The sequence below is a fragment of the Sesamum indicum genome, linkage group LG3, assembly GCF_026168435.1.
Source record: "Sesamum indicum cultivar Baizhima isolate 11 linkage group LG3, ASM2616843v1, whole genome shotgun sequence".
NCBI lineage: Eukaryota > Viridiplantae > Streptophyta > Magnoliopsida > Lamiales > Pedaliaceae > Sesamum > Sesamum indicum.
Window position 1 is genome coordinate 28,972,247 of NC_142659.1, and position 13,190 is coordinate 28,985,436.

Here is a 13,190-nt window from a genome sequence, read left to right on the forward strand (position 1 = left end):
CGACTTTGTTGGACGTGAAAGAGAACTGCCTCTAGCTAGCTATGTCGACTGTATTCTTAAGTTGGGCTATGAACCGTTCGTCCAGAAAACATACACAAGAAAATGCCTAGTCTTTTTCGACCAAAACTTACAATATATTCACTTCTTCAGGATTTTCAATCCACTATCATATGCTATACAACATTGTTAGGATTGTAAGAAATAATTACTGCTCAAATTCATAACCCGTGATCTCTTCTTCCTTTGCTTTTTTATCTTGGACGATTTTGAACCTTTGTAGTGGAGGTTGTAATAACTGGAAAGAGTTAAATCTTGACCTACACATAAAGTCCAAATGCATCTTTGTCTTGCCTTTTTCTTTCCCACTCATCACTAAGAATTAGCATTAGATCGAAAAGCACACACTCGTGCTCATCTATATGATTCACTGGAAATTTTCCACTTGCAATGTCATGCACAAAAAGATGTGTGCTCGCCTATTATTAAATTTGATATTTTAGTGTCGCGTCTTCGTAGCCTAGCGTTGTAGACTCTTTATAAGTACGTCGAGTAAAGATTGATTGCATTATGGATGTAAAATTTGATTTTAGGATCAAATTTTTCTTTTTGTAATCATATTTAGTCCTTGACTCCGCAAGATTCCGAGGTTTGTCCTTATTGTTTCTTAAAGAAAATATAAGCATTTTTGGTCCGAAACCTAATATTTTGGACAGAAAAAGCCTCGCTAGTCATGTTATTAATTACCTGACTGTTGATTCAAACTTCGGGGTCGAAATTGTGTATTTTTCTTGTTTCATAGGACGAAAATTGTAATTTTACTTTATCATTTGTTGTTAACTGTTGTAGAATGCGTCTTCGCCCATCTCTGGCACAAACGAGTGATGCTCCTTACCATACATGGTAATTGCTGATGACGAGAAAAATTGTCCCACAGAAACATAGTACAGTTGCAAAAACTTCTGGGAACATATTGAGTATTGTCACAGTTAACAAGAATTGATCTCGCAATAGTCTTTGGAATGTTTTGGAATTAATGTCAGAAGTACTGTAATACCTTCCCGGTGACGTGTATAAATTGCAGAAATGCAGAACAAATCTAGCAATATCGAAGAAAATTAGAATAATAACATCCGCCTGATTTGTCTTAACGGTAGCTTTTGTTGTGCGAGTTAGTCGTTTCATAGTTTTAAGCTCGTGAAGAAACTAAGGTGGGATAAGTAGTCGAAGACGCGCCTGAAATGACTAAACGTGGTTGTGTTCGATGAAGGCTAACAAGCAGCAACCTTAAAAGCTGCTAAAAGTCATCGATTCATTACCAGCTTAAGCTTATTTAGCTTCATTCTTTACTTCTAAGTAGAGTGACAACTTTAACTTGTGATCGTTACGTAAAGCTATGTGAAACATTTTACACTGGAATTTGAGCATCATCAACAATAATAATTGTTGAATCCATCAAACTACTCTAAATCTTTGTAACATGTCTTGATTGCATTATAAACCTTATCATGTTATACTAAGAGCTGCAATTTCCATTATTATCACAAGCATTTGTAGGAAAAACGACATTTTCAGACATCAGAACAGATTTATCCTCTGTTTGGCATCACCTCAACTGTTTATGGGCGGGAGACGTTACGAGCCCGTTATGTTTATCAAGGATATTCACTAATTCCATGAAGTTGTCGTTCTAGATTTTGAGAAAATTTAAGTCCGAATCAAATTAAAAATTCTAAAGACAACTCAATTTGTCTATTCTACATTTCAAAGTTACTAAAAAATTCTAGTAATCTTCTAGCAGAAATTAGAATGATATTTCGCGCGTACAAATATAACTTCCTCTCCACGAAAATTGGGCTAAATATTCCAATTTTATAACTATATATGTATAAATCGTTGGAACCCTATTCGAGAAGGACCAAAATGAAAATAGATCGATTTAAAGGGGTAGAAAATGCAAATCTCACGACAGAACTATAAATCTTGACCCTGCAGAAAACCTAATATTATGACACTGATGCAGTTCAAAGATAACGGTGCACGCAGACTTCAAATTATTATTTTCAACTCAAACATGCTTAACATGTGCCTATTCTGCAAAAATTCATTACATTCTCAGTTATTAAATATATAAAAAAAAGTTCTTGAAAATTGGTCCCCTCCATCTTTCTTCCAAAATTTTATCACTTAAAATATACAATCCCCCCTTTTTACTCCTCATAAAAGCAAAATTAAAAAAGGGCACACACTAATGCACGCTTGTACCACCTAATAATGCTTCAATAAGAGCTCTTTATTTATTTGATTTTAATTTGAAATTTGACTATTTAAAAGTTTAAAAATATATGTTCAAATTCCACCCGATATGTGGGCATAAATCTAGTTTTATGTAAATGTTTATTTCATTTTCTACGAGTTATTATAATCTATTCATATATAGTCATGTTGATATATTAATTAAATTTAGAGTCACTTTAATTTATTATTTATTGTTTTGAATATATTAATGTATTGACTAAATTCACATACTGCTTTAAATAAAAAAAGTTGGGATAACGTCGGAATTCTTTCTTAGCCACAAATCCACTGGAGTTTGATGAAGTTCCCTTTCGAACATATCATGAGCAGAGGGAAGATGAATCTTTACGTTTTTCTTATATATATTTATTAGAGTGCGTGTAAGGAACAAATTCTCACAAACTCGTTCCACTTTCTTTTTATTTTAATTTATGGTTTTGGGGTGTGGGTGTAATTTAAAAAAAATAAAAATAATTTATATAAATAATGTTGATATTTTTTTGTAAATATGCGTATAATTATCCTCAAAAAAATTTTTTACATAAATAAACTATATGTCAGAAGATATAAATATCAGTATTTTTATATTTTATAATAGTATTTATTAATAATATAATTATAATGGATTCAATAAACTAAAATAAAATGCATAGGTTGGATAAAAGAACTTATTTTTCTTGTCTGAATTGAAATTGTATGTACTCGACCGTCCCCATATTGGCATAAGCAGTCCAATAACTGGACTTCGTTGCTCTCTTTATTTCGTGTCTACTTTAGTGTGGAGCATGGCAAGTTGGTGTTGATAAAACCATTATTTTCCCTTCATCCTCTTGTCTTTTTTTGATTGGCTGATCACACTCTCTCCCAACGTAGTACTTTGATGATTGTCTACCTATGATTTCATGATTCAAGAACATTGCTTTGTATTTCTCGCACTTATGTTTTATATTACAATTTTTTCTAATAAAAAATTAAAACAAATTTATAATGTAAAACATGATTACAATGGATGCACGTACTTTCAAAATTAGAATATTCTTTTTGTTAAGAATAATTACACCGCACTCTCTTGAGATATGGTGTAATTCACATAAATTTTATATGATTTGAAAAATTATACATAGTATCACGATATTTGTTTCAATCTAATAAGTAGGTTATCAAATTTATCAGATTAATTCATGTACTTTATATATATTATGGCGTTTCTCTTGTCCTGTCGAGGGAGAAATCAACTTTTGAACATTGTTGTACTGTACTATTGTACGTTTTACTTAATGAAACTTAAATCTACTATAAAGAATTAAAAAAAAGGATGTTATTATTCAATTTCGTTGCGTTGACGGCCACGACATTAATGTTACTTCTGGTATTGGGATATGGTTATCTGACAGCTATAATAAATTTTGTTGGGCTGCAGACCATCCCATTGTTTAATACTATGCTTTCCCATGCGGTTGCACTGTCGGAATTAAAATCTTGATGACAACTGCCGAGTGCCGACCATACTTTCCTCAATATCCATCTCATTCTCACAATCTCACCTATGTTGTTTTATGTTTTCACAAAATTATTATTATCCAAATTCAATTCCTTTTTTCTGGATTAACTTAATCCCACAATTTCCAGGGCTGCAACAATCAATTCAATAAAAATGATTAATTAATATATTATATATAATAATACGATGATCTGATTTTCCATTAGAAATGAAAAATTTGAAATAATTTTCGAGGGAATGATTAGAATATGTGTGAATGGTACGAAAGAAATAAAAAAGAGAGTAATAAATTGATTGGGGTACAGTTAGGCAACAGCATAATTTTTGTGCCATAAAAGAATGCCTAAATAAAGAACCGTGGAAAAGAAATTGCCAAAGATGAATGGTCCCCAAATAGACACACGGATCACACTCCTTCCCACTTATCCACCAAAATTCATTTTGCCCTAATAATGTCTTCTTTCTCCACCCACCCTTTCCCCCTCTTTATATTGAAATTCAATCTTTCAATAATAATAATAATAATATGTCAAAAAGGGATTGCAAGTGATGGGATAATATATATCGAGGCTCACAATTTGATTTCTATAAATGTGGGTATATGACCTATTTTTATAATATTTTTATTTATTTATTTAAAGAAAATGCAAGTAATCTATTTTGTTATTTCAAATAAGCAAATTATCCCCTATGAAAATATTAGCAAAATATCTATTTGTATTTTTTAGTGAAACAATTTACCTTTTTGGACAGAAAGATAAATTGCTCCGTTTTAAAAAATATAGAGAGGTAAATTGATACCTTTTGCCATAAAAGGAGTAATACGCTCATTTGCAATATCATAAGAGATAGATTACATTAAACCTTATTTGTTTTTATTAATTTAGAAGTATTGACGTACTGAACTAGATTTTGAGTTTGAAAGTATTAAATTTTAATAAAAAAAGTAATTGAATAATACATGACTATATATCACTTCTTTGATGCATTATAATTTTGCATATTTCATTATTTATGAAATTTACAGCAAGATAAGATTTTCCCGAGGTTCACAGAGAAATGATCGTCCAACATAATGATCCATTTCTTGTTTGCAGAATCTCGGCCCTTGCGTCTCTTCACCATTATTGATCCCTTTGAATTATTTTCTTTAAGCGATCTCTTTTTCCAACAAAAGTCATTTTTTTTTATTGATAGCAATAAATAAATTAAAATAATTTATCTTGATGAGTTAAGTAATATTTAATTCAACCACCATAAATGACTAACAATAATAAATAAATTACAACAATTCACATAAAACTAGACAAATGCCCACATATTCAGTTGGGCTCGAATCCATAAACTCGAACTTATTCATAAACCTTCATGCTTAACTATTACCATTGGAGTAAGGCATGTATTGGTAAAACTAACTTTTAAATGCCCTAAAAAATAATATATATAGTTTTAATCCCATAATTGAGATTAATTACATTCTGGTCCATAAGTTATAAACCAATCAAAAAAATTTAATCCACATTTGATCCATGATGTTTACAATATGATCAGTTTGAGAATTTCTATAGCAAAAATTACAATGGAAAGTAAAATATAGAATTCAATTTGGGCATGTTGGTAGGGCTAAGGGACAAAGGGCTACGTTTAGGCAGGGTCCGGGGCTACTTTCATAATTGAATTCGGATATTTTGTTGAAACACCAAATCCGAGGTAAATATCATCACATTACATATTAATTAATAAAAAAATATTTTTCCTCAATTATCTATATATATATATACATATATATAATGCGACATGATTGTTAAGTCATTAAATATATTCAAATTTTCGGACTGATAATAGAAAGATAATTTTCAAATCAAATTCTCGAATTTCAAATACATTCAAATGGAAGAAAAAGATAAATATCTCGATAAATTAAATGACACAAATATCCACGTATTTAGTAAAATAAATAATTCACAACCTCGATCTTATATATTTATGGGACTTTAACTTTATAAACTACTCAAATAAGATATGATTGGTGTATTAAACAAAGCTTAATGATGGGCTAAATTTGGGGATTCTTGAATCATGAAATGTAATTAAATTAAAAAAAAAGAACTATTACAGTGATTATTTGTATTCCCTTGCAAACGAAAATAATTAGTCACCGCCCACCTGCTCATCATTCACCCCCCACTACTAGTGAGCTGGGCATGCAGTTCTTGCAAAGCTTCCACCACGGAATGACCCAGCACCCCAGGACCACTACTCTTTGTTCTCTCTTTTCATGTCTCCACTTTGATTTTTTTTTTTTTAATGATTTCTAGAGATCAACGTACACGTTAGTGAATTCGAGTTCTGTCCAACACATGTGGATAATTATTTTATTTTATTATTATTTATAATTGAAAAGGTCATTGGAAATTGATGTAGTTTTTTGATATTTTGAAATTATAAGGTAACTTTTATTTTTATTTTTCATTTAAAAAAAGAAAAGGATACACGTAAGATAGATATGTTCGGGGCTGTTTGGGCACCCAACTCTCTCTACCTTATCTTCTCACCAAGTTGGGAATGAATGAGCAAAGTAGGCCACCCTCTCTCTCACCTCATCTCATTCTCAATTACACTTAATATTCAATGGAACAGTGCTCCAAACAATCAATCTCCAGACCCCCGCACAATTTGTCTCCAACCCCTATTTTGTTTTAAATTTTAAAACTATTTAACCAATAATATTTGATATACAAAATTAAATTCGATAAGTATCGAAAAGCAAAGATGAAAAACAAATAGAATCAACATAATTTTAATTTTTTTCATTCAAATCAAATTTAATCACATCAAATAAAAAAAATATATTAAATTACATTTATCGTATAGTTGATATTTAAACATCATCAGAGCCGAGGACCAAAAAAATGAGGCAAATGTGAACAGATAATCCCTTTGGATTATATTACATATTCGGATAAGAAATTAATCTCTATAAAAATTTTCTTGAAATACCCAAAGTAACCCTACACTCGTACCCATCCATCCCCGTGCAAATACAGTTAACTTTTCCGGTGAAAATTACAAGGAAAAGCTTCTAAACAAAGAACAAATTAAGTAAACAAAAAACATTCTTGTACTAATACAAACCCATAATTGATAATTTCAGTTCTCCTCCGAAGTCTCAGGACTTGGGTACTCATTCAAATCGGGCTTCTCGGGGACCCGGGCCAGGTTATCGGACCTGGTGCGGGCATGACCGGCTGTTTGCAGAGCGTCAACCCTGGCTCCGACCTCAGTGGCCTTCTTTCTGATGGCGGCGGCGGACAAATCATGCGGCTCGTCGACGACGTCCTCGACTATGCACTCGGGGAAGTTGAGGCGGGCGGAAGGGCCGCGGAGATAGAACAAAGCCGTGTCGTATGCACGCGCCGCCGCGACGGGGGAGGAGTAGGAGCCGAGCCAGATTCTGGACCTCTTGTTGGGTTCCCTTATCTCGGCTACCCACTTCCCCCACTTCCTCATCCTTATTCCTCTGTAGGGTTTGTCTTGCTGGTGTTGCCTTTGCTTTCTCTTCGACATCTCTGTTCCCGACGATGATGTCGAAGAAGTAGTACAGCAAGCCCCCTCCATTACTCCTGAATCAACAAATCGAAATTTTGTTACCCTTTTGATTCTCACTCTCTCTCTGTGTCTCTCTTCTTTCTGGGAGAGAATTAGTTTAGGGTTTGGTAATATATCTGTGGAAACATAGGAGAAGATGAAGAAAAAGATGGAAAGAATCTGAGCTAGCAACTCATGCTAGAAAAACGCTTACTTTGATGCGATGCGTCTGAATTTATATGGAGGTGGAGTGGATGGGTTTCATACATGTAATTATTTTGAGATATACTTATCTATAGAATATTATTGTTGCATCAGTCTATGTCGTATTCTTTTTTTTACTTATGCTACAATTTTTATTTTGGGGATATTTTTTAATTTAGTTCATTTAAACAGTATCAAGGAATAGCATTTTTGTGATGGATATTTGTAATGAATATCTTAAAGAATCGTTATAAATTAAAAGTTGAGTCAGATTTAAAGACAATGAATTAAGTTGTAGGAGACCCCGTTGCAAAATGTTTGCAATGCACACCACTTACCACTAGTACCAAATTACTGCAATGCCCAGTTTGCTACTAATACTATTTTTGAATGACTACTAATTGATATTTAGACGATATTTGCAAACTCAATCCCCATTGAAAAATGATGATGTTTGTGCTAGTTCTTCTTTTTTTTCTTTTAATGAGGTTTGTGCTAGTATTTGAATGGATTTCCGCCACGTTTCTTCGTTGCAAATTTGGATGGTAGGTTGTCATTATTTAAGGATGGGATTTGATTATCTGTCGCAGTGATTTGTGATAAGTGTTTTGGGACGGAATTATGGTTTATAATGGGGGAGCAAGTATTGTCCTATGAAATTTGCAAGGATAGTTACCTTCTCAAATTTACTACAAAATATTTTTTTATTATGCCCAAAATGATAAATTTTTATAATTTTTAAATTCAATTATAAATTATAGTTAATCATAAATGTTAACACACAATTAAATAAATTTTAATTTTAATGCACAAAAAATAATTTAAATCAATATTAATGTGAAAAGACAATTCAATTGAAACGAGGAAAAAAAATTCCTAATCTAAGCTTGTGGCTTTTTGGCTATAATCAAGAGGTTGCAGCCTTGGTGGGTCCGATCTAGGGTCTTGCATCAGTAGATGCCTTGTCCACCAGGACTATTGGTTATTCGTCTACTAGTGTTGCAGTGCCCAATGGTAGCTATTGGATGTCGAGGTGCTGCATCATGTGGTTAATCAATTGATATAGCTCGCCAACTCGAGGATCCACCCTCTACATTTTATTGGGGGATACATCTATAGTTGGAGCTAATGTCTTCGGATGGCTAGTGAATGTGGAATGGGCATTATATTATAGCCCATTCGAAAACCTGTCCATTCTTTTGTCTGCCTGTCATTGACAACTACAACTCCTCCTCTTATGGTGTACTGACAACAAACTCAATTGCATTCAGGGGCTACTAGGAGACATATTTCTTGAATAGATTTTAAAAATTCTCTGGAACCATTAGATGAAGAAGGTATTTTACTCACAGACGCACGTAGCAGAAAGTGCTAGGAAAGGAAATGAAAGGCCGAAATGGTTAACATAAGACATATGGGTAGCCATGCTCCTAATTTGGTCCACCCTAGAGTTCTAGAAAAAGTCCTAGAAGAACAAGGTTAATCGGGTGATTAATCCACAAGAGAAAATCTGTAAATTTTAACATTTAAATGCAAGAGCTCCATACAATTATGTCCTGCGTCGTGCAGTGATTTAAGAAATCTCCAACTGCCGATAGGCCTCCACTTAAGACTGCAGCGGCTCCAATCGATGAGCCTCCCTACCAACCTTGTATAGACCTACCTCCAACCTAGTAGGGGTACCTTTTGATGATGATTAGACAACGAGCTTAGATTAGAATGCTATTTTTCTTTCTTTCTTTCTGTAAATTAAATATTTTAAAAAAATAGATTTTATGTACACATTAATTTCAATTTTAATTATTGTTTTCATTACATTTAATACTTATTACTTTTTGTCTTAGTAGTTTTTAATAATTATATTTTGTACATTAATTTAGAAAACAATGATATTCGTTATTTTCTCTAATTAAAAAAATTGAAAAAAATACAATGTAGCAAAAATGTTGCGATCAATTTGAATTGGCCACAAGCATTGCTAAATTTGAGACACCAAAACGTCTTAAATTTGTCACAAAATATCCGTTGCAAGACTTTGATGATTTTCCCTTTATTTTTGCAACAAACACCTGTCACATAATTCATCGTCAAGTATTTTCACCAATATTACAAAAATGTCCATCAAAATATGCCGTCAAAGTCTAATTTTCACTTCTATTGAAAACAACAATCTATGCGACCGAATTTTCTATTCATTGCAAAATGTTGTGATGGACATCTATCTCCATTGCAAATATTTTACGTCGGGATCTACTTGCCACAACTATCATAATGGTTGTCGCAAATTTTGATTTGTGATGAACTTTAAAATATTCGTTGCAAGCAAGATATATTTTTGTAGTGTTTATATGATATCACATTGCAGTAAGATGGATACCTCCATCATTCCATGAAAAATGCGTCAATACTTCATAATTTTTTAATTTGACTGAAAAACAATAAAATTGCGATTAAAAGAGGTGTATATGATGAATATTCTTAAAGTACTTAGTAATTCTCAAAATAAGAATTCAATAAAAAAATCAATTTAACATCTTTTCAATTTCTTTCTTGATGATCAAGGTACGTCCATATATATATATATATTATGTATACATTAATTAATTGATTAACATATTAAACAATACAATAATGTAAATTAATTCTAGGAAGAAAAGAAAAAGAAATATTAATATCTGACATGATGAAAACATGATTGGGGAAGAGTCCTAAGGATCGGCCGCACGCATCATTGTCCATGTTGTGCTTAGTTGGGTAGTAGTGTGCGTCTGGGCACGGCCGCCACCATTCCTAGATAACTACAATTTCGGCCGACACATGCATACTTATATTTTATTTCTCATTCTCTCTCTCCCACAATCTTTATTTTTAAAAAATATATTAATTCAACCGATAAATTCAAATTAAATACGACAAATATTTAATACATTAAAGTATTTATGTTAAATAAGGTAAATACTTATACATCTACTATATCTGGCAAGATTTAAATCTATAATATCAATTTTTACGATTAAATTAAGACATTATTAATTGATTTTCTATCTATTTAAATCAACATAAAAACACATACATATCCAAATCGTGTATAGTTAGCGAGAGCATTGCACGCCCCATTTGTTGCGAAATTGGTTTTGAGTACCTCTCAATTGTTGGATCATAAATTGATAGTTAGGTCTAACATGTCATCTTACAACTTTTGAATGAATTCTATTTTTCTATCATTTTAACTTTTTAGTTTCGTACACGTGAGTATACGATGAGTTACTGAAATTTTATTTTCAGTTACTTTCTCAACTACCGTACGTGATTATTTTTTCATAGAGTTATTTAAAATTATTTCTCAAATATATATATATATGAGTTACAAAACATAATACATACAAATATATATGAATAACTACTAAATATCGAGACGAAACGAATAAAAATAAAAATAAATTTTTTAATCTTATTCATTTTAAAACAAACACAAATTTAAATTAATTAGACAACAATAATTATGAATATTTTTTACTCCAACTCCCTATTAAACTAAGGAGTAAACCTCTAGTGGGCTGAATTAATCCAAACCTTACAAAGCGTGGATTTATATTGCTCAATAAATTTAAATTTAAAAATTAATTAAGTATATTGATAATTTAAATCAATAAATACATTCAAATGAAACAAAAAAAATAACCAACTACTGTACAAGTAGATATACACATTTATTCGTATGAATCAAATTTACAATCAAACAGTTTTTTTAATTATAAAATTTTAAATTTATCAATCAAGCAAGACCTTTTATTTACGAAATATAAATTTATTTTGAACTTGATATTTTCTCAAGAAAAATCCCACTTCCATCCTATGGTGGTGGATATGTATGAGGTATGGTTTGAGGAGGGAGAGGTTTGGGTGATCGGGCAACGTGGATGTCTTCAACGGTTCCCAACGGTTGCGCTTCTCCCACGCAAACTCAGATGTCCTCTTGTCTTCAATCCAACCTATGTGTAATTATTTACTTTTGTTCAAAAGACGGCAGAAACCAGACTGAGACAAGTAATTAATAATTTTAGTAATTGTAATAATAAACTGAGACCTGTGGTCCAAGTTCTTGGTTTCGAAATGCGTTTGGTTGAATAGACCCAACTTGTTAATTATCATTAAATGATTGAATTTAGGGTAAGCATTTCTTGGTTTATCGATTTGTACATTAAATAGTATGCTTCGTGGCTTAATGGTTAAGATTGAAAGTCGGCATATTAATGATGTAGGTTCAAATTCATGCTCACTTAAATTTAGGGATAATTATTCTTCCTCCTTCGAGATATGATATAATTATACGTAAATCTCATGTGGTTTGTAAAATTATATTTAATATTTTTGAAATTTTTTTTCCATCTAAAAAATAAGTCCCCCATTAAAATTCATTGAATTTATAATATTAACTAAAAAACTGAATAAAAAATTATATTTACCCTTCATTGATTTAAAACTGACTTATTGCAAATCAAACAATTTTTTTCGGACTAAACTACTGTTATATATAATGGTTTGAAAATATACCTCCTCACATGCATTAACGCGCGAAGAAGTATGAAGGTAATTTAAGGAAAAAAAAATTATTTGACTTGATATGAGTCAATAATAAGTCAATCAGGGGTAAATATACATTTTTTTCAATTTTTTTTATTAATACCAGCAAATTCGATGAATTTCGACTAACAACGTGACTTATTTGTTAGACGGAAGCAAACATCAGGGGTATTACATGTAATTTTTTAAACGATAAGGGATTTACATATAATTATACCAAACTCCAGAAGAAGGCAGTGTAATTATCCCATAATTTATCTGCTAATGGGGTTAGAATTTTGGTCAGTCTACCGTCAAGTTAAAACCTTAACTTTGGATGGTTTATGGTGTAATATCTCTGTGAGCTTGTTATAGGAATTAAAGTTAGTGAGTAATGGTGTATATATATGGCGATTCTGGCCTGATGGTTAGAGCTATAAAAATGTCAATTATAATTATAGAGTGTTTGAGAATCTAAATATAAAATCACTTTTGGTTATTGTAATTTTGAACTTGTGTGATGACTTAAGATGTAACTATGCATTGAGCCAAACTCACCCATAATGCCCTTATGAGGCGCTCTTTGCACAAACTTATTCCTTTTGAAAGTGATGAAATTTAGTGATTTTGAACAAAATGGCTAATTGTAAAAATTTAGAGTGTTTGAGAATTTGATCAAAAGAGTAGCTGAAAAGTTGAAGTTGAGTATTTGATAGAAAATTAACTTGTGGTTGAAATTTTTATAAAAGGACCAAAATAACCTTGAGTCAATTTTTTTAACTTCTTTTTTTGCCCTTTCTTTCCTTTTCTTCTCTTCCTGTCCATTTCATTTTCCCTTTTCTTCTCTTTGTTTCTTTTTCACTTTGTGAATCTTTCTTCTTCAATTCAGACTTGTGAATACTTCCTCATTGATCAGTAATCTCTTGACTTAAATTTAGCGATTGAAAAGTAAAATTATCATGGGAAGCACTTTTTTCCAATTAAAATTAAATTGTAAACTATATATATATTTGACAAATACCCCTTATGTCAGCTCTAA

The 13,190-nt window shown here is 31.5% G+C and overlaps 1 protein-coding gene across 1 annotated transcript; it reads right to left on the reverse strand.

Moving 5' to 3' along the window:
* Positions 1-6,585: 6,585 nt before the first annotated feature.
* LOC105159140 (ethylene-responsive transcription factor RAP2-1) lies at positions 6,586-7,621 on the reverse strand. The gene has a single exon (XM_011076098.3). The coding sequence runs from the start codon at positions 7,412-7,414 to the stop codon at positions 6,947-6,949; it is 468 nt and encodes a 155-aa protein (XP_011074400.1). The 5' UTR covers positions 7,415-7,621; the 3' UTR covers positions 6,586-6,946.
* Positions 7,622-13,190: the final 5,569 nt, after the last annotated feature.